General features: G+C 39.1%; 1 protein-coding gene across 1 annotated transcript; it reads right to left on the reverse strand.

Moving 5' to 3' along the window:
- Positions 1 to 380: 380 nt before the first annotated feature.
- Positions 381 to 25,965, reverse strand: LOC140234239 (L-threonine 3-dehydrogenase, mitochondrial-like). The gene is made up of 8 exons (XM_072314301.1): positions 25,883 to 25,965; positions 12,795 to 12,986; positions 9,193 to 9,306; positions 4,478 to 4,593; positions 3,743 to 3,949; positions 2,944 to 3,034; positions 1,942 to 2,208; positions 381 to 717 (listed from the first exon to the last, which is right to left on the reverse strand). The coding sequence occupies exons 2-8, from the start codon at positions 12,958 to 12,960 to the stop codon at positions 548 to 550; spliced, it is 1,131 nt and encodes a 376-aa protein (XP_072170402.1). The 5' UTR covers positions 12,961 to 12,986; positions 25,883 to 25,965; the 3' UTR covers positions 381 to 547.
- Between the last annotated feature and the right edge of the window lie 848 nt (positions 25,966 to 26,813).

The raw sequence follows: 26,813 nt of genomic DNA on the forward strand, positions 1-26,813 counted from the left end.
CTCAGGGGGAAAAAAGACAACTCAAGACTAATAAATAAATCAGAGTCATATTTGACTTCTTGGGGTATCCCCATGCAAGCCACTGCAAATTGAGATAATCTTATTTTACAACATCTGAAGATATAGAAATAAGAAAAAATATAGCAGTTTGGAACTGCACCAGTGGAAGGTTACTATCATAATGCTGCTTGCTGCAAATGGAAAATCAGAAATTAAAATATCATAACAGGGGAAAAAATTAAACATCCATTGTAAAATCATGGTCAAACAGGTCATCTTGTTATATAATGCCATTTTATGAGGCAAAATATTGACTCTGAAAATATGTGGAACCACAACTGCAAAATGCCAGCGGCGTAGGATCAGTACGAGTGGTTGCTATGTCGGAGGTACACTCTAAAGAGCAAAGATAGAACTGCTGTTCGTAAGATTCTCGTTGATGCATCTAATTCTGCCAATTGGGTGTGACCAAAGGAAAGATCACTTTTGCCACTTCAAAGCTGCACAATACGGATGGATGCTTTTTCAGAACTCCCTGTTGCCACAGTTACGGGATGCTGGACGCAGTCGTGTCTTGCAGGACCTCCTCGGAGATGCCCAACCGCTTGCTGACGACCTCGAGCATGATTTCGACCAGGGCGTCGATGTCGTAGTTGTGCTTCCAGCCCCAGTCCTTCCGCGCCATCCTGTCGTCCAGTCTCTTTGGCCAGCTGTTGGCTGCAATAACAAGCAAAGGAAGTAGGAGATGACTTAGCTGAGACACAGTTGGCACTGGAGTATATTAATTCAACAAAACATTTGCACACTGCATTTACATGTTTAATGACCTCAAGTCAATTTATATTTAGACTTATGACATTTCAGAATGATCATATAGACACAATATTTTAAAATTTGGTAAAGTTTGGCATAGGAAACTGATAGATAGGATCTCATACCCTCTGCATTAGTATTTAATGTAAGATAATTGTGTAATAGGCTCACTGAACTCTAAAATATCTGACACATTTTTACATTATGCCAGGAAGCACCTCAGCAGAGCAGCTTTGTAATTGCGTCTCCAATTCACAAAAGAAGAAAAAAGAATTCTTCCAGCCTTAACATAAATTATATTATCATAGGTCATATCAGACATAGAGAGTACTGTCAGCTGATAAACTGAATGAAAGGATAGAGCAGAGAAGGTTCAGTGGTGTAGCCTGTAGGGTTAGTCAGCAAGGTGCTACACAAGATGACAAATACAGAGAGATATTACAAACTGGCTCGTTCGTTGCTGCATTTCTTTGTGAATTGTGAAATGCACTGCACATTACACTCATTCACACACAGGCAGAGGACGCCTCAGTCCATGCTGTAAGCTAGTCGCAATATTCAGCTATCCTCTGCACTTACTTGCACCTTAAATGTGATATCTTACTCGTTTCTAGCTCCGTCTAAAGTCTTTTCAATCCTACTCCTACCCCCAGTAAATTTTCTCATTATAAAAAACAGGGTTCCTGCATCTTTTTCAAAAATAAATTTCATGACTTTTCCATGACATTTCCATGTAAAATTTCAGAAATCCAGGACCTTTTTCTCAGTCAGTAACTTCATGAAAACCTAAGTGGTTAGTGGTAAACAAATGGAAATGACTATAGATAAATAGTGTCAATTTTAAGTGTCAGTGTGTATACTACACCAACACTGTCAGTGGCCGACAATTTGGTTTCATTTTATTTAACGAAATGTTTCCCTTAGAAACAAAACGACATTACAAAAAAGAAGATAGAAAAAGAAGAATAAGTGAAAAGCAAAAAATATATGAATGTATAAATTTCCATGACTTCTCCATGATATATTCATAATTCTGCATTTTTCATGAATTTTCACTGTTTTCCATGACCGCAGGAACCCTAAAAAACCCTTAAAAATACAGCACAAAAGAAAATACTGAATACTTACCAATATCCTGCCTCTGGTCTGGATTGTACGAAACTGCAAATTCAGGGATGTGCTTCCTGATCGCCGTGGCGATCTCGTGCGGCGTGAAGCTGACGGCGTTGATGTTGTAAGTCCGCAGGGAGAGGAGCTCCGCTGGGGCCTCCAACATCTCCAGGATGGCCCGGAGGCAGTCCTCGATGTAGATCATTGGTAGAACGGTGTCCTCCTCTAGGTAGCACTCGAACCGTCCAGTCTGGAGGGCGTGGTCAAAGATGGACACTGCATAGTCTGCATGGAAAAAAAAAAATAGTTGGGCAATTTGTTATCAGTTTCTTTGAGAACGAGAGAGAGAGAAAAAAAAAATGCATTTTATATCCAAGCTGCATTCAATAGAGTTACAATTCACACAGATTTTGCATCATAAAGAGATTTTGAACATAGCAGATACGTTATTGTATATACCAGGTATGTATGATATTTCAAGGCTTGAAAATTTTTGTGAGTTGAGTAACACACTTAACTCAATGAGTGCAAACAACACAACATGAAAATATTTTGTTGAGATGCTAAAATTATATGCACACAAATACAGAACCTTTACCTGACTTATGACTGGTTTAAAATTGTCAGAAACTCAACAGACCGACATCAGATGTCGTCAGCTGGATATGCCCAACAGTCGCACAAAACAAATCTAACAAACATCGAATTGACTAGATACTTAGGTGGACTGCCTTGGCACTTACCCGACACTGACTGGATTTGCAAGTAAAAATAGCATCTGATGGCCAACTAAGCTCCGAGCTTAGTTCCTTCATCTGACGATCTTCCCTCATCGGATCACACCCTACATGTCTGACACTGACCCGATAGTCAACCAACACAAAGTCGGATTCATCAAACTGTGGTTTGATCAACTTCGGTGGAGAAGCAAAAACTGTGCTTCCAATGAGTGACCAATGAAAAAAAATTTCTATGGAACGGGGGTATAAAAGTTTCAATGCTGTCAGATTGTTGTCTTACCTGTCGTGCCACCACCAGGGGTCGTATCACCAGAGATAACGCCAGGTAACCTGAGCGACCTGAAGTCTACGCCAAATTTGTGATGATAGTACTAAATTTGGAGTAAGACAGAGAACACAAACTACATGAGGAACTGGACAATATTTCAAAGCAAAGCATTATTCATGAATGAATTCCACGTTGTCTTTTAATATACATTTATATTTCTCTACACTAGCCACTCAGGTTATTGTTAGGTCATAGGTGTTGCTGCATGCAGCTCACTGGGAAGCCTATCATGGATGCACATTTCGGTGGCAAAAACTGGCGATATTTCAAGCTTTGCTACTTAACTGGAGCAGTTAAATATCATGACCTTCAACACTGTGAGATTAACCCGTTGAGCACGAGTCCCAAGTATACTTGGGCAGGTGTCTATGGGAAACGTGTGTTGTAGCAAAATCAGTCCGTCATTAATGGGTTAAGTCATTGAGAAACAGTGGATGAGCCATCACACTATGATATCTTGATTAAAAATAAGCATAATTCCATGGCATATTGTTACTGGGGTGACAAGACCTTGTATCTCAAATTTTGGTGAAAATCACTTTTTAAAAAATTTTTCGATTAATTGTCAGACACTCACTTAAGTGATGTCCTCTCGGAATCCTAGCTGTCTTACCACCAAAAATGAAGCCACCATAGCATGTCACAGGGAAGGAAATCTCATTTGTTGTAGTGCTTTGGCTGCCACGCTCCTGAACACATAACATTTTTTAGATATAAGATTTTGTCGCCCCAACAGCAACATACTATTCACCTCTCCCAGAAGCTCGGCATGAACTTTGGCCACACCGTAGATGGTCCTGGGCCTCTGGATGGTCAGGTCGGGGGTCAGCTCGCGGGGCGACTGGGGTCCAAAGGCACCAATGGTGCTGGGGCAGAAGATGCGCAGCTGGTACATCTTGGCTAGCTCCATCACGTTGTGCAAACCTTGCACGTTGACTTTGATGGCCAGGGGTACATCCTGGTATTGACATGAAAGAAAAACTACATCAACAACAAAAAAGCATAAAGATGGTGATTTATTAGATTTGAGTGCCAATATACCATTACCTTCTTTCAAGATTTTGATTCTCTTCCCCAACCAGTAACTTTGGTCATAGTCACATTTTACATGAAAATCCGATGAGCCAATGCCTCAGAAGATTTGTATTTGCTTTCTCCTAATAAAGTTTCACTATAAAACCTCTATTTTTGCATAAATTCTATTAAAAAGTATGCCTGCTAAATCAAAATCTTCTACAGATTTTAAGGAAAAATTAGCAATGACAATTTTCTACAAAAGACCGGGTCACAGCAGCCGAATTATAAACTAATAGTAATATAAAAATTCATAAATATTTGCAGATCTTTAAATTTGATATTGAAGACAACTGCAAAATCTATTAAAGATTTACAATTCATATCTCCATACTGTGAAATATTCAGAGTTCACAAAATGGTCAACTGCTTCTTCACTATAAATGCACTAAAAACCATTCCCTTTGCCCACCTGTTCTCCTACAGCACTGAGGATAGCACTGAAGTGTACCATCCAGTCGATGCTCTCGTTTACAATGATCTCCTGCAGATTCCGGAAGTCCAGAACATCGACAAAGGCGTAGGGACCTGAGGAGTATAATGGCAATGAATATAAGCACTCCCATATCATAAAGCTTTAAAAGGATTACACTTTTTGATGTATGTGGTTGTCATTGCTGTTGTTTGAGTTTAAAATAGCTTATAGAATCCATTGGTACATCGTATACATCGCTGATGATTCATTCATTATTGCTCACAAATTTCTCAGTTTTGACTCTAAACCCTATCAACATGTTTTGAAATCCGTTATATCCACTGGTTCACATGTTCTCCAGCTGCCATCATTGATCTTTTTCTCTTCTCTTATTAGCCTTCAACTTTAAAGTAGTCAATATATCTATTAATGAACAATTAAAACATTACGGATGTAGTCTCACTACTAGCATGTCTCAGAATATAATGTTTCTAGACAATATAAATTCTTGGCCCTGCTTCAATTCTAAAAGTTTGCATGGACAATGGGTCCATCTTCACTCAGCCTGCCATGAAGCAGGTACAATTGTACTACTGGAATCTGGCCACTGTAAATCTTCTTGAAAGGGGGAGGAGCATTGTTTTTTTTTTTTTGTTTTTTTTTTTGTTTTGTTTTTGTTTTGTTTTTTGAGAGAGAGAGAGAGAGAGAGAGAGAGAGAGAGAGAGAGAGACAAGATTCAGTTTGTGTCACTACACACTTGGAAAGAACCAATTACTGCAGGATTACAAGATGTTTCACACTATACAATGTACATATGTACCTATATGGTTTTGGACTGAAGTTGGGATATGATTCCTGAAATGTAGAGTATCATTTTTTTTTTTTGAATAATTTAGAAAACACTCTTTGATTTGGGCTGTATATTAAAACATTTCAAACAAGTCACTACACACTTGGAAAGAACCAATTACTGCAGGATTACAAGATGTCTCACACTATACAATGTACATGTACCTATATGGTTTTGGGCTGAAGTTGGGATATGATTCCTGAAATGTAGAGTATCATTTTTTTTTTTTTTGAATAATTTTAGAAAACACTCTTTGATTTGGGCTGTATATTAAAACATTTCAAACAAGCAAACAAGCAAACAAACAAACAAATAGACAAAACAAAACCTTGCTCTGTAGAAAACAAGTACATTACAAGTAAATAAATGTGTGTATATAATTTGTAGAATTGTTAAAATTTTAAATTGATTCTTTTGAAACCCTCTCGGGGTGTGAAAGTACAAACAAACACGAGATATAATAAATAGCAATATAAGATACTTCTGAATACAATTCTTGTAGATTATACATTTTAAACACAAAGATACAAGAATTGTAATATGCACGTACAGTAGTGTACACTGTATGTGTGTGTGTGTGAGGGGGGGGGGGGTGGGGTGAGGATCAGAGAGTCACAATCCTGTTTATGGATATGACACCATACTTTCATTTCATATCACAAGTACTGTAATAGCCTGCTACTGGCCGCAGAGTTAGTCTAGTTTCTAGTCTAATTGCCACTTCCCACTTATAACACACAGATTTAAAATGTGCTGTTTAATACACATAATCATTGCCTAACTGTTTAATCTCCTTCTATCTTTCACTAAATATATCATACCCAGAAACAGAGGATTTTTTTTTTATTTCTTGGATATACAATGAACACATTTCATTCTTTACACGACAGTAAGCCTACAATGTACATTATTGTATGTACTCAAAAAAAAAAAACTGTTTGATAGATCATTAAATGTATTCACTATCTATTCAATGCATGTCTTCATTGATTCAATTCATGTTGATAAATATAATTGAACTAAAAGCACTCAGAGAGTGCAGACCTCCGCCAAGCCAGCAACTCATTTCCACCCATACACGCATGCAATTTCCCAATAAAGAAGCCTTTTGTGTATACTGTATCATCATTTTCCAGCTCTGCTGAAACACCACAGTGGATGGGTCTGAAAAATCAGACTAGACATCTCCTTTCTGGGAAATTTCCATTGCAGGCTGCCACATCCATTGACCACAAGGAATACTTGGTAACATGTGATGATGTATGCATTGCTTCCTCACGTAAGCCATTTCAATTTTTTCTATGCTACAGTCTACAAACCCTAAAGGCTGTATGTTTGCTCATGTGGTACAATGTATGTGATATCCTGTTGTTACAAAAACACACAAACAAAACTTCCTATTTGGTACACATGACCATATCATATCAAGCATCATCACGCTATTAAATATTAAAAACAATATCATCATTTTGCATATTACCCAGAAAAAGTAGCCACATGCTTTTAATATCTCCACTGGCTGTTGGAAGTATGCTCATACACGAACACATACACACTTATCAGTTCTACTCTTATTGATTGACAATTATTGGTGTGACTTGTTAGTTGTTGTGTGTATAAAAATCCAAATCATGTCTGTGGAATGTTAGTTCACAGACTATTTTCCCATTACAGACAAGGACAACTGTGCTGGACAGCTAGGTACCCGTACTCAACCCCAGTCTTTATACTGTGTTTGTGCATGAGCGAGTGTGAATGCACAGTGCAGATGGGTGGTAGCGAATGAAAGATGACAAAGTGATGATTATGAACGCTCCACTGCACAAGCATTAAGTTGTATCACCCTGCTTCACAACATACTGAGTTGTCAAAGATTATATTGTCAGAGTAACAGGGTAACAGCTCATTTTTTTTTTAATGCATAAGAACACAGTACATGATTTGAATTAATATCCCTCCTACCACAGAAATAGCGACAAAACAGATAACAGATATTGTGAACCTGCAATGCACTTGAAATCGCCAAGCTCAAACAGTGATAATCTATATTTCCTCTCAGCCAATCAGATGCAAGGATTTCAGTAGCTTGTAACAATTTGTCAGAAAAATATCCGAACAAACTGCTTCATGAAATGCCCCCCAGGGCACAAACTGGCCAAGAGGGGCATGTCATGGGGACCTTTGAGTGTGTGGGAACTTCGAACTACAAGCTGCATGCACAGTGCCCACTACATTCAACTTCGGAGCGCTCTGAACTTTGGTGGCCGTTTAGAGAGATTTTAGAGCATTTCAGAAGCACTCTTGAGCCTAGCCTCAAGACAAGGATAACATACAATGTAAGAGTGCTCCAGGGCTGGATCTTCTGTTTAAATATGGAGTTCAGAGGGGTTCAGGAGTGATCCCAGGGTGCTCTTTAAATGGCCTGAAGAATGGGGAATAACACAATAACAATAACAATAACACACAATAACACATGCGAATTTCGTAGTCAGAATCACAAACATGAATCATGATTCAAAACAGCGTTTCAAATCACTGTCTCAGCGGAAGAGCGTTCATGCGGGCATAGAATCGGTGTATGGCGTTGATGTATTTTAAAACAAACAAGTGCAAGTATGGTACCAAAACACACGATTCATAAGACGTACACAAGCGCGCGAACAGAACTAGAAGCTGTGGGATACCCCATGAGACACGCATGCGCACAGCGCACAATGATGTCATAGAATCATGATTGAAATCACGGTTGCGTTCATGCGGTTTCTGCGATCGTGATTCTGGCAGAATCATGATTCAAAACACCCTTTTTTCCGTGTTTCAGATCGGTGTTTTGAAACGCGTTTAAATGGAAAAATCGCATGAATGCAACGCAACTAAACGTGTTTAGAAACGCAATTCTAGTTTCGCATGAACGCAGCCTCAATTTATGCAGGGTTTCTTGAAGCACTCTATCAAAACTTTGTATAGAGAACAGACAATCGAGCCCTACAGCACACTAAAGTTAACCCTTTCAAAGCTGGGTTTAGAAGCTCTCATAAAAAGAGCTCTACACTCTGGTCGCCAAAGTTGGAGCACTCTGGGAGTAGTGGCCTACATGTACTGTAGGTATTCACTATTAAAACATACACTCAAGTGTACACATGTCTGAATTCTCCGTGCTCCCATCGCGATCGGTAACCATGACAGTTACCAATCTCTCAGACACTTTGTGTGTAGTCTCAGTGGTTGTTGTATGAACAAATTCTCTGGAATATAAGTCATACAATGTGTATCACTGCAGGAGGGGTAGAACTCCTGTGCCCAACTTTGGGTGTCCATGGGCAAGAATTCTTCTTTGAACATTGCCCCTAATATTCTGAACCAAGGGTCTCCTTTCTCATCATCAGAATAGAATTTTGATCTAAAAATCTGACATCGGCCTATAGCAGTATCGATGTGATACTTCTATCTTTAAAAATAACATTCTGGGCCATTAGAAACTTCTAGTAATGTTCAAGTGGTGATTTTTTTTTTTCAAAGACAGTCCATTTTAACATTTCCAACTCCATGAAATGACTACATCCTTACTCATATGAGATACATTTAACTATCAAAAGGCGATCGGAGGAAGGAAAATTAAAAAGAACATGAAAAGAAAACAGTAGAGAAATCTTTTTTAAAAAGATGAGAAAGAGAGGAATTTATATGATGAAGGAGAAAAAGGAGAAGGAAGAAAAATTTGAAGTTCGAAAATCAAAAAAGATAGATCTAAGGGAAAAAGAAATGGAAAATGATGGAGGAAGAAGAGGATTAGGAAAAGAAAGGATGGATATCACTTAAGCAGATAAAAAAGAGAGATATTTTGTTTTTAGTGTATACAGACCTGCATCGACGATATGCCTCGGTGGTTTAACGATGTCGGTCAGTATAACATTATCCCGGCCATATTTACTCCTCAAAACTTGGGCTAACCCTTGACCAAGCTGACCTAAGCCACCTGTGGAAAACAAACAAAATACACAAGATTAAATCACAGCAAAAGGAACAAATAAACCCTTCTCCATCCAGCTGTGACTGAGCAGGAACTTCATAACTTTTGAACGGATTGTCCGATTTTCCTCAAACTCTCAATGATGTGTTCTACTAAATATTGCCGCATTCTCTCAACCCATATGTCTATGAAGGTAAACTTGTCCTTTAAAGGAATATTCATTTAAAGTAAACATTTATTATAACATAAAAAGTGTAAGATAGCAAAACAAAGTAAAGCACAAGTTTCATCACCATCCAACATCATGATTTCTACCAGAAATTAAAAGGTGCCATTGCATACAACAGTGGCATTCGCACCAATGCGAATGCGTAGGATCCAATTTCCAAACCTTGAGATTTGCACCATGATTTATAACTGAAGATTTGTGATAGTGTGGACATGAAAATGTAAGACTAGATAGCATGATCTTGCTGGAACGGCAATTGTCATGGTACTGACAAAAATCCAGCTTCCTGATTGGCTGTTGCTATGGGAAGTTGTCATTCCAGTGAGAGTTGTTATCCTAACATCTTTTATGAAATACGCCTTGGTCATGGATGGATCACTACAATGTACTGAAGTCTTTGTCAGCTATATGCATGGTAGCGCAATGTAGACATTATTTGGACAGATGATGATTTGTTTTTACCTGATTTGAATTCTATACCCCAGCCCCATTTGACAAAAACATTCTGGAATAAACAGGAGAATATTTGTCATCCATTGTGTGTTGAAAATATTCAGAATTCATCCAAAATCTGTTACAGGTGGGCCTCCCTCTCCAAACAAACTTGAGAATAAAATCAATCCTTCATACGTGTAGCTGCATTAAAAATAAACTGTACTGAGTATAGTGGGATGATGATCATGCTCCAAATCTCAGGATTTTTAGAAAGCGTTCACATGTGAGAAATAGTGGGATAACAATCGCCCTCCAAATCTCAAGATTTTTGCAAGCGTACACACAGACAGAAATAGCCCGCTTCATATTGGCAATCGATAAATCAATACCGGTAAATCTCATGTTCTTGTGCATCACAGTGGTGTGGTTCACATGCTATAATAAATTTTGATATATAATGTGCTCTTTGAATGATGGGATGTAAAATCTCTAGATTATTTGCTCCTGCGTTCACACAGTCACTGCGGGGAAAATTAGCGCACCAATGTAGAAATAAGCGCAAATTTTCATGGGATTAGCATCGCGATGCTGATCGCACTAATTTGTTGAATTTCTGTGTCCACACATGCAAAAATTTTGAGATTCACATTGCGATGCAAATCTTGAGATTCGTATCCTGCTAATTCGTGTACGTGTGAATCCCACCCGTATAGGCGCATTTTCTGTGAGAATGTTTTGAATGAGAATGCCTCCGATCTTTCTACTGATTTCTCTCTTTCTTTTCACAAACCATTCGTTAATCTGTTGGAATGCCAATTGTGAATGGTGAATGAACTTCTTTTCTGCTTGCAAAGTGCAATAACACTGCAGTAAGCAATAAATCTCACGCTTCCATGACCTGTATGAAAATGACAGCTCACTCAAAAATGTTGTTCTTAATGGATGATACGTCATGCAGAATGTTTAAGTCAATCCAGTCTCACCCGTATTATACATACATGTATTCTATATCAATCAAATGTGCACACAGCGTACAGAGCCTGTACAATCAGTGAATAGTCCATTCTTGCACAGGGAGCAATGAAGCTAAAAAGCATACTTAGCAGTGTTTATCATTTGAATTTGCCACATGCATGGATCTTTATAAAAGTTGACTGATATTTTCATAACTATCAAGTTGTGAAACTACTGCCAACCAAAACATAATTCATGCAATATACAATGTCCTCAGCTCCAATATTGGATATCACCAAATTTTCTTAAAACAAGGACAACACTCCTTACTCATTCTACAAGATGTACTTTGAACATAAAATGGAGTTTGCCTAACAGCAGCCCAAGTGATTCTGTGTACACGATTTAATCTAGCTAATGTTTATGATTATTTGCAAAAGAGCATTAATTTTGATAGTTGCTTTTATTACCCACACCAATTCCACAGACCACTTTGTTTTGGAAGCTGAAGATAAGTGAGCAACATATTCCACTGTGATAACATCTTATTAAGTGATACTTTTACCACCTGATCAGATTTTCTTGACCATTATTTGGTGCCGACACCTTTCCCCTGCCCCCATAGCCCCAAATACAATATTCACCAGTTATACAACATTTTGTACGTGCATACATTGCTTGATGTAATTCTCTCAAATCAATGGATATACATAGAAAAAGCATAGGCCTACATACCATTTTAAAAGTTAAAACTTCTGTCATGCAAACACCATGATGTGAAACGATCATGTTTAGATTTTAGTCACTTGGCAACAGGAGAAGAAACTGCATTTTCCTACAGGAATCCCGTCTCAAATGGGAGCATTTTATTAGAGAAATGAACGTCCTCCTGTGTTTAAACCTGCTATTGGTCTTTATAACTGCAGATACTGTGTGAGAGGAAGTACAGTATCTGCATGATTATTAATATATTTGCAACTGGCAGATTTCACTCAACTTTGCTTGTTTCCAACTTTGCAGTTTAGCACATATGTGACTGTTCATCACAAAACGAACAAAAAGTTGCACGCACTGATTTTGTGTGAGGACTGAAAATTTAGGTGAAATGGGTCAACCTAGCCAATCTTGAGTTTTTTAACATTTTCTGAAAGAGCAAGTCTTCCTCTACATTATGTTAAAGTTTGGGATCATAAAACAAATAAGAAACTGTGTTTTTAGCAGTTTTTCTTTAAGACTTTATTGTGTTTCTAATAGAGTCCCCTTTTCATTTCTTAAAAACCTTGTACACACTCTTCACTTCAACTCTAGTAACCTTTGACAGGATACATGTAGCGCTACTGCTTTGAAACTTAGCATTAATCATGGACAAAATGTGTTAATAAAGCATGCCTAATTTCAGCTTAATCCGATAATCTCTTCATTGTTATTGCTCCGGTGGTTAACACCCCATTTTTTGTCCCATTCATGGCACAGCTAGTGTGGCTTGGAATAGATTAAGTGCTTGAATAGATTCTTCACTTCAGAGCCTCTTTTCTCAGTTCACACTTTTCCAAAGTCTGTGCTTTCTTTCACATATTTAGATAGGTTAGGAGAGTCCATTTGAATTGAGTTATACATCATTTTAAAGCCTAGAGTCTGCTCAAAATCCACCTCTGGCGACTTTTTGTTGGTTTTGTGGTGCAGGGTCACTATATGTTCCATGGCATTTTGAACTACAGTGTACAAATCTTAAAAAGAACAGATTGCATATCATTATTTTTGTGATAGTTCAGAGAAGCACAAAAATCTACAATGGAAGAATACTACAAGAACAATACTACAATACAATACTGTAATTCTCATCTAGAAAGAAAAAGAATGGAAGATGGATACGGACCTGTTATGAGAATCCTCGGGTGGTCTAAACTTCCGATGGGCGAGTAGGACTGTGAGCGGGATGAGGACACCGAAAGCAGATGCAGCTGGGGCACCCTCACACTACTGGTCTGGAGAATCTTCTTGGCAAATGTGCAGAGCGTAGGTCTCCACATGGTTGATGTCATCTCAGTTTGTTGTCACAGTAACAACTCTGAAATTTATTAAAAATTTAATCTAAAATCAAAACAATGGTTGTAATAAAAATGTTCAACCATCTACAGTTATGGTTTAATGAGAAAATAGTGATATCTCCTTATATTTTAGCCTTCATTGCAAAAACTTTTTATGGTACGATATATGTGATACAACTGACTTACACATATGCATCAAAAGTGATATCTTGATTTTTTTTTTTTTCAAATCACTGCTCTCAAAGGTAAACAAGACCTTTAAGGAAGTCAGACCAACCCTTTAATAATCCGCTCCCTAGCAACTTGTGGAGATTGGTGGTATTTCTCTGTCTCATTGGTCAAATCTCAAAATAGTTTGGTACCTGGGACGCTAGGCACATAATAGTATGAAATACTTGGTTCTCAATCAAGATAATTCCTTCCATTCACAACAAAGGCATTATATTCAACTTTTCCTTGCACACCAAAGTAACTACACGTAGTATAATGATTTGATCGAGAATGATTTTTCACCACATACTGTACATGTATGTGGTATTTATTTCACATCAGGTACCTACATGTATTTTTTCTCATGAATCTTGAGTGGCACATTATTTGGAGAAAAGATAGCAGTACAAATGTACGTACAGTGCAGTATGTTTAAAAAAAGATTACAATCAAATTTTTGCATTTATAACACCCAACATGATTAAACTGTCTAAATGCTACTCCAGGGTCTTAAAAAATAACATCTTAGCTCTCTTTTGCAGAAAACCCCATTCAATTTGGTTAAGCAGTCACAGAGAAAAGTGGAATGTTGTAAAGCATGTCATAAATCTGATTCTTCCAAGTTTAGCACTTGGATGCTTTTGTGTGTGAATACAATAGACAGAACTTGGAGAGAAGAGATTCTTGACATCCTCTACAAAATGCCTCATTTCTCTTTAACCACTGAAGCAAATCGAATGGGGTTTTCTGTAAGATGTGGGCAATGAGTTATAGTTTCATACCCTGAATCTGTATTTGGATTGATTCACTACTTTTGACCCGTTGAGGACAGTTTGATTTTGCTACAGCACGCATTTCCCATAGACACCTGCCTGAGTATACTCGGGACTCGTCCTCAATGGGTTAATGATGCTTTGATTTGAGCTTGTGCGTATAGGCCTATTGACACTTCAAGACTTAAATCTAGTAATAGTCAACGCAACTACACACACACACACATCACACACATACATGCACACACACACTCTGAATTAATGGGGTAAGTTGTAAAAGGAGAATTTAACCAGAGACAACATGTAATGTTCATCAGTGACTCTGTAACGCATAATTCAGGGCGGGGTTGACCACAGAATGAATACTAGCAGACAAGTATTATGCTTTACAAGGGAGAAACAGGAAGACTTCTATTGTGGCTTTAAAGGGATCATCTATATACATGTAGTTTTGAATGAGACCTAACTTCAGGTTTCAAACATTTTTTGGCGAGATAATGAGAAACCAATAGGTATGTGAAAGAGCATGTACAACTTGTAATCCCAAGAGGGATTCAATGTTTATTTGATAAAAATTGGTTTTGAAATGGCTGAGATATCCAAAACAGAGCAATCTGAATAAAAGATGGGACCCATCTTTTCATCTTTTATTACCCTTTTTTTTTTTTTTTTTACTTTGTTTTGGGATGTCTCGGTCATTCCAAAACCGATTTTCATCAAATACACCTTGAATTCCTTGTGGAATGGTATGTTCTGTACTATTTCATGAGTGTTTTTTTTGGTATCTTGCAAAAAGCTGAAAGCCCAATTCTCATCTCCACCAATACTATACTACCCCTTTAAAGAATGACGTTGATAGCCTTTGTGTGTCATATGGCTGATGCCCACATAAATGTGCCACTACAGGGAGAAAATAAGACAAAATTGAGCAAGTCACAATCCCATGTCAGATGTACCTTTACTTTTGGACAGTCCTTTTTCATATTGTGTCAAAGGTAATACAAAGGACTTCCGTTAAACGAAGTCCACAGGACAGGTACATGTAGTTTTCTTTCATGATATTACTTTTCATTATATTACCGAACAAATAAACAATAAAAGACATAGAATGGATAACATTGGGGCCTCAAATTGCTTGGGCATACCTAGTATTAATCAATGGCAGGGTCATGGAATTGACACAACAACATTTCCATGGACTGTCCTTCGCTGTTTGTGTACAGCAGGGATACTCAAATATTTCAGTGTCTGAACATTTCATGATTTTAAGCATGACCCAATATGGCAGAAACAAAATTACAAGCATGGAAATGTGTGGTCTGAGAGTGGACTTTACTTGCTTTTCTAGTGCAGTCAATATCCATCTACAGCCAAGCTGAAATACACAAAGCTGTTCGGTATATGGTACAATCTTCCTCAAAAGAATGTTCATCTTTTCAACTAAAATGATTAATGTTAATATTTCATAGCCTACATTACAGGATCATAGAACTAAGCATTTCACACTGTGGCACAGCTAGCTTCTTTCCTCTACGTTGTACGTATAATATGTTGTAAATATCATGTGCTGTTAAAAATAAAAACACAATTGACAGATGTACGAAAGAAACAAAGAAGAAGGCTCACAGTTTTACAATACAATAATGCTGAGTCAGACAACTGCTGTAGTGGTGATATCATCAAGCCAACAGCCACCAAAAGGCTGGCTTCTCACATCCTTGTCTTGTCATACAGACACACACGTCATATTCATCATATCAGACATACAACACAGTCATCCTGGACATAGTTCCGTGGACACACCCCTGTCTTACCCCCACTTGGCTAGTCTAAGCAATCCAGACCACTCCAAATGTTTTTAGTTGTGACTGCAATTATGGAAGTTTACAATAACAGTATAATTTCATCTCAATTTGGCTGGTCCCCATGATGGAAAAACAATACATGTGCCAATGTTCAGATTCACCTCTTTTAACCTGTTGAGGATGGTTTGATTTCGCTACAACACACATTTCCCATAGACACCTATATCTCGTACGCAAGTATACAGTACTCGGGACTCGTCTTCAACGGGTTGAGGCAAATCTGCTAGGTTTGGGAAAGTTAAACACTTTCTCACTATAAAAGAAAAAAAAATAAGCCGTTGGAGACCCCTTACCCCCTCCCCCCCCCCCCCCCATTTACCCTCTCACTCAAGTCCCACCCGTTCCTTATCCCACTGTGCATTTTTATTTTTTTTACTTTTTACTTTTCGTTTGTTTGTTTGCTGTCATAAAGATTGGCCCCTACTCCAATCCATTACTAATGACTATTCACATTAACTTTACAGAGTGCTGGCTGCCAGTATGTTCATGAAATTAATGTCTGCTATTGATAAGGCATTCATTGAACATTTCAAGAAAGAGTTGTTCTGTCACATGACTACATTGTATGAAGCAATACAATGTATGACCCCGTTTACAGTGCGAGGCGAGGCCCAGCCCCGCTTCAGTGTAAACGCGCAAAAGGCCAAATGCGGGGCCAAAATTGGCCTCGCATTTGGCCTCACTCTGAAGGTGGTCTCAGCCGGGGCAGAGCCGTGGCCGAGCCCGGCCTTTTCTCAGTGTAAACGCAAACTGGGCCAAATGTGCGGCCAATTTTAGTCTGGCTTCCAAACCCTCTGCCCGTAATATTTCGCTATTTAGGATACTAACCCCCTCACGTCGAAAGCTAGTATAGTTTAAGATGGTTTTGTCCTGCAAAGGATTTTTCCTTTGGCAAAGGCCTTTGCCCGAACAGCGACTTCATCGCCACGGAATCCAGTTGGCAAAGGGTATGAAAACCAGACTATACCAAATTGCGTTTGTTTACAAGCAGAGCGCCACTACGACAAAATATTGAAAGGTTTGAATTAAAAGCGCGGCCGAGCCCAGCAGTGTAAACGGACAAAATTGTGAGGCTCGGCCGCACAATTGAGGCCGGGCTCGGCCGTGGCCGAGCCGGCCCCGCACTGTAAACGGGGTCGTATAGTCTCATAGCATGCTCTATCCTCAGAAGAGAATATTACACCTGTGATATGTGATTTATAGGAAAAACAATCTCGAACCAAAATATAACCTTCTCACTTCTGTAAGAAATGTGACCTAAAGATTTTTCATTTGTTAAATCTACATACTAACACACAATGTATACATTGTTAATGCCTCACTAAATTATGCATTACATTGTACTTCCACTACAGCGTTGAATAGCAAGGAAGTTTATGAACACCTCTCCCCACAGTACCTAATGGTTTATATACATGCAGAAATACAATATCCTGGACATAGCTTTAATATGTGAAATAAACAAAACAAAACAAAACAAAAAATGTGATATATGTGCATTAGCTACATCAAGGAGGTTAGACCTCCCTGGCGACATGAAGGTCTATGAACACAGTACAAATGTAGCCTACAAGTACGTAGGCCCTACCAGGAAGGTGAGACAAAAACCTCCCTGGTCCTATGGTACCATGGCAAGGACTACAATGTTCAAATTTTATCAGATTTTGTTGATGCACATACAGACGTATGTACATGGTATTCCCATTATGGTGACATGACCTTGGAACAACTGACAAAGAACAATTTAACAGTCTACTATGTTGAAGATGAACACTGCTATACAATGTACACATTTTTTTTTCTACCTTTTGGCACCTCAAGGTTTCCAGCAGTTGGCAATGCCAACCTACAGTTGTACACTCTCAGAAGGAAACAACAAATTTGTACAGGTACAATTGTAACTCTCTTTAGAAAACAGATTAGCTGCATTCTCGCACAAAAGTTATTCCCCCTTTTTTTTTTCTTTTTTTTTTGCATTTTGATGCAAGATTCTGTGATTTGTGATTCTCACAAGGAAAAAAAAAATTCTGCTGCAAATGAAGCACTTTTGCACTGTTCGCACGCACCCTAATTAACGCTTTTTGAAACTTGAGTTTTGCAACACGATGTAAACCAATAATTCATGTGTGCGAACACACATAAAAGCCTCGTTAATAATTATCGTGACCCAAAAACTGATCCAACTTGTGTTTTTTTTTTTTTTTTTATGAAACATCATGATAATTGGTCATGAGTTGTATGTGTGAATGGCATGCAAAGAGAAACTCAAGTTTTTTTTAGTGGTAATTGCCACAGTGCGACTCACCATAGTATGTCCGCATACACTTGTATGCCCAATGTCACGTTCCGGTCACTGTGCAATTTTTTGAAACATTGTAATAATTTGTCCTGCGCAGTGTGTGTGAACAGCGACAAATAAAACAGAAGTTTTATCATCGCAAAGCAAAAACCCTCAACTCCTGTGTGTGAATGCAGCTTTTGACTCATAATACTGTATTCAAGGATAATGATAATAATAATGATAAATAACACTTACATACATTTGTACATGTAGCACTTAATACTGACGTTTCTAAGAGCATTTACAGAACAAACATTACATGTACATGCCTATTAAAGGTCCAGTTTACCTTTGGGAGCAGTGATTTCAAAAATGTTCAAGATATCACATTTGATGCATATGTGTAGGTCTGTTGTATCATAAAACATCCTACCGTATGAAATATTTGCAATAAAACCTAAAATATAAGGAGATATCAGGGTTTTTCTCAATAAACTGTAACTGTATACATTTTAGTCTGGAAACATTTTTATTATAACTATTGTTCACATTTTGTGTATTTAACAACACTTAACATCAATAATACGGATTCAAATTTTGACAGTGCTTGTTTCTATCCCTAACTCACATTTCAGAACTATTCCAAAGCACTAATGCTGGATTTTTGTTTCATCTGCAAATGGTAAATTATGCCTTTAAAAGGATGAACGGATCATGACCCTGCCTGGGAACCTGAGGGTGCGGGTCTAGTATGGCAAAATGCATCACAGCATCTTTAAATACCAGTTATGGCTTGTGTATCATTCATAAACAATGTAGGCCTACAATGAACTGGACAAATTATAATGTACGGTATGATAATTCTCATCACTTTAAAGAGCACAGTAATTTTAGATTGAGCATCGTTTATGACAACAAAAAAAAATATCTAAATCATCACTCAACATACAAACAACCGACTGAAAAAAAAAAAGAAGTGTTTCTGCCCGGCAGAAAAACAAATTGAATGAAAAGTACATTGACCTTCAAAGTCAAATGCTAGTACTTGTTTTGTCATACTACTTCAATCTTCAAGTTTATGTAGACCACCATGTATACTGTGTAGAAACTGATCAGTGTTTACTTTGCAAGGTTGAGTCAATTTACATGCCATGATAAGTACCACTCAATAAGGGGGGGGGGGGGGGGGTGGTACATTATGTAGTTACTTTCATTGACTGTTAATTCTTGTAGTATGCAGTGTAAATTGACAAACACACACACACACACAAAGGACACCCACATGGATTTTTAAAGGGATGGTATACAATGTAGTGTTGGTTGAGGTGAGGATTCAGCTCTTGATTCTTTGTGAGATACTTGATAGAAACTATATTATAAAATTGTACAATTCTGAGAGGAATTCAGTCTATTCGATGAAAATCAGTAAATGAAATGACTGAATCCAAATATCCAAATACAAAGTAAAACAAAGCGATCCTAATAATTTCCTCGAGTAAAACAATATTTCCATTCCATTTTCCAGAATTATTCAGATTTACAAAATCATTAAAAAATCTACCAAACGTATGCACGAAATCGCACGACGACCAACATATCCTATACAAAAAATCTTCCTACCGTGGGAGGGGGACACCCCCTCCCACACCCTACAAAGTACAAAATAGCCTAAACTAGGCAGTGTATGGCAGGGATAAATGTGTATATTTTGCCTTGGATACAGCACATAGGGTCTAACTCTTCTAGTGTATAAACTCCATGAATAGTCAAATGAGAAGGCTCTTCTCTAGATTTAATTAGCAGTGTTGTATCTGTAGCCGGTAAGCAAGGATGGGCTACTTTTTATATCTTCCATACATGAATGACTGATTTCTTGAACCATGAACTCTTCAAGACCTCGAAATCTATTTCTGATACATGTGTAACATAAATACTGTGTTGCTTGTCTTGGCCATGCCAAGCTAATAAAAACCATGCATGCCCAGGTTAATCTTCATTTCCTTGTAATATAATTTACAACAGGAAGTATGCGTTATAGGACTGTGTGTGCCACTCGTATTTTGGTAATGAAATTTGAAAATGTGGTAATTCCCAATTTTGTGGGGAAGATAGCAACTTGTTTACGGTTGTCAACTGAAATTTTGAATGGGATAACTTCTCAAACCTAAATGCATACATGGTGTACTACTGTAAAAAGAGGAATGTTCGCATGCGTTTTAATTTTGAGAATTTCGTGAGAGCCAAGAATCATGAAATTAAAATGCATGCAAAGGCTCTTGTCTACACTACACACATTTATGCATTGAAAGCCAACGCCGAGGCACTTTGCGAAAATTTTATGCCGTGAAAAAGGCTGTCGCCTCCAATTCTCGAAAATTTCATGCTGCTAAAATATCATGTTTAACAGTATCATCTGTGAAGGTGACTGGCTGGAGCTGTACCATTTCTCAGATTTAATGGGTTGATCAGTTACTTTTATGCATGCAGTATTGTATCGAGAGTTGTTTTCACAGAAGTTACGTTCAGACGGCAGGCCCTAACCTCGAAGCTAGGAAACCTCGAGGTTTAGCTCTTGCCCCCTAACTATGATGTGTGTCCACACGACGAATCTTAACCTCGAGGTTACGAAACATCAAGGTTAAGCTTCTGCCCCCCCCCCCCCCCCATAACTACGAGTGGGTCCCACTCGATGTTAAAACCACAAAACCGGAAGTTTCAGCCCACACTGCTAACAAGGCGTCTACTGTAAAAGTGAATATTTTCGCGTGACTAATTTTTCGCGCTAGGCCGGGTCAGAAGAGTTTCGCGTGTTTTTAATTCCGCGGAATCAAGACATCACGCATAGGAACGTATGGCAAGCAAAAATATTCGCGTGTTTTTATTTTCGCGCTAGTTTCTGGTTGCGCGAAATGCGCGAAAATTTCAACACCGCGAAAATTTCCACTTTTACAGTATTTATTCTTTGTCCAACCCTGTCGGACTCGCTTACAGGTACTCTTTTTCTCTGTCATGGTATGCAGAGATAGCACTGCACTGATGACTTTATGCCTTTATGAAGACATTCGTCGAAAACATTTTTTTTAGCGCCGGAGAAGAATATAGAATACAGTAGCTAGCGAGTTTGACGTGTTCAGTTTCAGAGATCAAGCGCATGGGAAGAAAAGATGATGTTGCTGTGTCGTGCGTCACAGGTTTTTCACGTGTAGTGTATTTGTGGTGTACGTTCGGGAGGTTGACCCGGAAGCAGAGGGAAATTGTGGGGGCTGGAGTTCACGGCGAGGTCACTCTTAACTTCGAGTTCGTTGTTTCTTGTGTCCACACGGTGCTTAACTACGAGTGGGGACCTCCCGCGGCTCGTGGTTAGAGCGCTAACCATAAGATTTCTCGTGGCTTGAAACATCGAGCAAACCTCGAGGTTTGCTAACTACGAGTGCGTCTTCACGGTCCCTTACTACGAGGTTAAGGGCTCCCGTCTGAATGTAACTATTGGGATCAATGGTACTTGTGTGCATACATGCATAACAAGAGCAGGGTCTACCAATTTAGCTCCTTTGTATCTTGGGACCATGAATGTTTTCTTATAATACAAAGGCTGAGGATTGTCTTGTTTTGAATTGAATTGTCACCCTGAATGTAATTAGCGCTGTACATAATGGGGATTCATTTTAAGGGAATTGTTCACTTTTGTTAGAACTGATCAAGGGTTAACAGTTCTTTCTTTGAGGAAGGAGGAGTCTGAAATTGGAGTTCAAGAAGTGCAGACATGGGTTAGGTACAGTAGTATGAAGTCTGAGGGAGAACAGTGGCCCAAGTGGGGGAGGGGGTATCCCCTTTTGCATGCAATGAGCTTTAGGGAGCTTTTATCTTAACATTTTCTTAAGGCAGATTCATGATCCTATATGCATTTGAGGCATTTTCAAGTGATAGACAAACGCAACTGTGTTTTACAAATGTAGAATGTGTGTAGAAACATCGAACTGAAATGCCATTCAAAGGGCAATATGAAATGCATTGAGAACATGATGGCCTTTGTGGGAGTAGACACATGTAAAGGCAACGCTGTTTTGAAACACGTTTATCTGAGCTGCCCAGGTCATCCTCCCACTGTTTTCAGTTGCGGAGAAAAGCATGTGCCATTTTTTGTATCCATTGTTTGTGCGTGAATGATGAAGGCATGTTTTTGTGGTAATCAGTTGACCTCTACTTTCCGGGTCAAATGGAGCAAAGCAGCAGTGCAGGGACAACACCCGAATCGCAGTTATATGATGGCTAGATAAATGCGGCAAAATGAGAATTGCGTTTCAAATCACGTTTGTAGATGCCATTCGAAACACATTTTGCATCTTGATTCTCTCTCTCTTGAGTATAAATGCCGCTAATAGCACTGAAGTGTAAACTGTGCAATCTGGTGGGTATGAAATGCTCTTTAATCTTGATGCAGATTTTTTTTTTTTTTTTGAGCCAAAATATGACATATTGGTGGATGGAAATCCATGTTCCTCTGTTTCTGTGATAAAACCATAGATCATTATCAGTGCAAGTAGGCATATGTACTTTTTTTTTTTTGTTCTGGTTTGTATTGTTTTGTCTTGGCTTCAAATTTAGTTAATTGCTATCTTTTATTAGGGGAGAAGCCTTGACATGTTGATGTCCTATGCTTCTTCTGCCACACTCTGTAAGCCTATTGCATGATTTCCACACTGCTTTGTTTGGTTTATTCTATTTTCTCAAGTTGTGCAAGATGTTTTCTGCTTCTTTGTTTTTTGAGAGGTGTGAGAAAAAGCAGGGCTGCCAACTCTCACTCATGGAGAGTGCGACTCACTCATTTTGGTCCTTTCTCACTCTAAAACTTTATTTCATTTGCATGCATTTCTATTGATCTCACTCATTTTGACTCCGAAATTATAGCATTGGCCTATATGGGAGTCTCACTCTCAAGTAGTTTCCAATGTTGGCAGCCCTGGAAAAAGCTTGTCGGAGAGGTGAGCTATAGCGTGAGAAAGACCCTTGCGCACAAGTCTCATGCTTTTATAAATCATATACCTGGAGGGTTTGCATTCTGGAAATCACCAGCCAATATTGTTTTCTTGATGAAGGAAATTTTCGCTGAAACAAAGCAGCCAAGATGTGATATCCAAGTTGAGACCTCCCAGGTTGCAACAGTAGGTGCGAGGAAATTAATTATAAACTGAACAAAGGTAAAACCCCAAGAGAATAGGAATAGTCCCACAAGGGTATCTCTTACACCTCCCAGATAGTGATAATTGTACCCACGCAAATTGATATCCTACTAGAGTCAACTGTACTACTGAGTGTTGTACCACACACGGAGATGAACTGAGTTTAAACTGATACTTGAAAGTGAACCAGCTATGGAAAACCTACCTTGATACTATCAGTACTGTACTATACTTCTACTTCTACCCACAGTGGTGGAGACCTTTCAGGTTGCCATCTGATGAGAGGAGAGGACTAGGATGTGAAATTCAGTTCCAGCTTCTATCACTAGCTACCGTATATGGTAGTAGCACCACACCATCCATGATATACCAGGGAGGTGGGATCCCACCTCCCTGGTGATATGCATGGAGCACACACCCTTTTTCCATTCCAGGCACTAGCACACAACACAAGATCTGTGCTTGAGCATGAAAGTATAGCAATACTGTAGCTCACTTGAGCCTTTTGGCTCAGAGCTACATTGTAAAAAGCCAGTCAGAGAGGATCTTTTCCCCGACACAAAATGTCAAGTCAAACTAAAAGTATAGAAGGCCAAAAGGGTCTAAAAGTTAGATCTACTGACATCTAAACATAAATTAACTATACACAGCCCTGTTGCTGTACACAAGTTTCACGTGCTTTGCACAGCGTTTGGTCAGGCTAGAATCATATTTACAAGGCATCCAGAATTGGGATTTGTAGGACTGGGATAAGAGGGCCTTCAATATACCATACTTTTCTTAAGGAAGTTAAAGGAGGCCTTCCCTTACACTCGGCCTACAACTTTATACAAGTATATCCTCCACAACAAAATACTAACAAGCTGTTTATATTTTCGCGAGGGTCTAATTTTCACGAATTATGCGAATCACAGTTGGATCACAAATTTAACAACATGCGAAAATGTCTTAATGCACTTCGATGATAGTGCATTAACGTAAGCACCAGCATCGATTCGCAAAAACATCTCACGAAAATGTCTCTGACCTCGTCAATCACGAAAATATCTGTAGGCCTACACGAAAATATTAACAGCGTATGTCTACAGTACAAAGTAACTGTCCGAGTGTTTCCGAGTACCAGTAGGCCTCACTCTATTCAGTTATTATGGGTCACTAGTTGCTCGTGGCGGTCCCTTTCGTGACCTGGTAGGCCACATGTACATATAGTGACAGGTAACTATACACAGCCCAGTCGCTGTACATGGTACGTCGCGACAGGGCTGTACGCGCGCGACCACCAATCACTAGGAGAGGCGACGTAATCGTACACGATAGCTTTGACTTTTGATACTTACGATCATTTTTGTCACCTCAAACTCATCGAGTATACTCTTCAATATTTACTCTACATCTGATGCTATATATATTCAAATGTACGTAATGAAACTTACCGAAATTGATCATCATATCCAGCATGTCCACACCTAACTGCGACAGCCGCCACACGGCCTGGCGGCGCGGTCTCCGGGGCTAGTCCACACCGTACACAATCTTTCACGCCAGGCCAAGCTCAGATATCGGGTGGTCACGTGATGTGAATGCCCTTTCAAGCAGCGTACGCACGGTTACTAGTATAAGGTATACAGCTATAAACTGTACTGGGTTATTGTGTCGCAGACGCCAAGGTTTGTTCGACACTTTCAACGCACACGCGCTCGCTCTGGAGCACATCCGGTCACGCATGCGCATAAGTCAAGGTGCCATTTTGAATCCTGCAACGACGAAGCCCGGCGGTCAGGAATTGCGCCAGAAAGTGTCATTTAGTTGTTCCACGGACTTATCGCAAGTGAAGTGGTCTCCATGGACCTAGTGTGGCGAACTATTCTTCTGTAGCATTTAACGTGAGTAAAGTATTCTGTTTAAAGGAGAAAAGTATACATGTTCCTAAGTTTTGTAGTTGTGTTGAGGTTCCTCACTTCGAGGCTGCATGCCGTGCGTGTCAGACGCTGTTTTCGCATAGCGTAACAGTGTCTGGTCGGGCTAAGTGACAGGGTGTGTCTAGAAAGTTTTCCACTTACTCTTTAGTTTATGACTGGGCTAGGTAGGCTTTACTATTCATTCTAACCATTAGCTGTTCAGTGTTTAGCATTGCCATTACCTTTGGCCCTTTGTTATTTTATAGGCACATCCACAACAAGCACAACACCTCGTCAACATCAACATGCACAGGATTAATTAGATTCTAACGTTAGATTCTACACACTCGACGGTCGACCGGCTTGTGCTCGAATGTGACTGATACCGATACTGATGGCAGTGATGCTCTCGATGTCACTAACAATTATAATCCGTAAGACGTAACGTACAGTACTAGTAATCGTCAGCTCCTAAATATTTGTGATACATCATAGAATCTAGCTAACGTTTGAGGCTAGAGCATAATCAGTGATCACTTGTCACTGAGTTCTATCCTCCACCAGTTGAAAAACCAGTAATCATGGTAGGCTAGTTCGTGGTATCCGACGACATACTCAGTAGCCTGTGCGACACACATGTAAAACCGGATTACCAATCGCAGCAAGCTTTCGATGGAATGACAAATCTCACGTCTTTGTTTGGACAAACCTGATTCGACGACACAATCTAACGTTAGGCTGGGGAGATTTCAGAGAAAGTCGGATCATTCACTGGCCGGGTGACGACTGGAAAGCTGCTTTCACATACGATTCCAAGCACGATGAGGGTATGTGAATTTTCTGCTCTGTCGTCCAACAAGGTGCGGCGAGGCGAGGGTCACTTACACTTGTACGTCGTTCAATACGATTTATGATGGAATGCCGTACAGCAGCAACAAAAGTGCGGGTCCCGTCCGGTGACTGTGACAGCTACTACAATGCATGAAGGCCCACGTACACACACACACGTACACGTGAAGTGGATTTGTCTGCTTGCAGCTGCATGGCAATGCATGCATGCATTGTCGGCACTACGTTACATTTTCCATTTAGCGTACACAACACACATCGAGAGAGTCGTCGGCGAGCCCCCAGAATATCGACCAATCATGAACCGGCATTTGACCACACCACCACAAGACACGATATTCACTGTCAAGTTTATGGGGATTTCACCTTTACCTGGTTATAGATTATTTGAAGAATTTGTGTTAGACTTTGAAGTTCCCAAATCTGATAGAAGAAAATACAACTTTTTAATTAAACATATTCCTCATGAGTGGCTTGATAACCCAAGTAACACAAATGTTGATGTTATTGATACCCTCTCCGAGCATTTGGTTAAAACGAAAAAGGTACCCTGTTATGCTTATAATATATTGTTGGATGAGTGTGTTCCAGACTCACGATGTGTATTTTGGGGCAGTAAAGTAGCTCTTCCGCATGATATTAACTGGGAAACTGTGCATATTGATAACTTTAGATGTACTATAGATACTCGTTTACGCTCCTTTTATTTTAAATTATTTCATAATACCATAGCCTTGAATTCCTTTTTATACAAGATTAAACGGAAGAACTCCCCAAATTGTAGTTTTTGC

The sequence above is a fragment of the Diadema setosum genome, chromosome 10 (genome assembly GCF_964275005.1).
Source record: "Diadema setosum chromosome 10, eeDiaSeto1, whole genome shotgun sequence".
In the NCBI taxonomy this organism is placed as follows: Eukaryota; Metazoa; Echinodermata; class Echinoidea; order Diadematoida; family Diadematidae; genus Diadema; species Diadema setosum.

Excerpts from the sequence above, each read along its gene's own strand:
- LOC140234239 (XM_072314301.1), bottom strand. The coding sequence starts at position 12,960 with ATGACATCAACCATGTGGAGACCTACGCTCTGCACATTTGCCAAGAAG. Across the intron at positions 3,950-4,477 it reads TCAGTGCTGTAGGAGAACAG|GATGTACCCCTGGCCATCAA; the intron begins GTGGGCAAAGGG and ends TGTCAATACCAG. Across the intron at positions 718-1,941 it reads AGACCAGAGGCAGGATATTG|CCAACAGCTGGCCAAAGAGA; the intron begins GTAAGTATTCAG and ends TTGTTATTGCAG.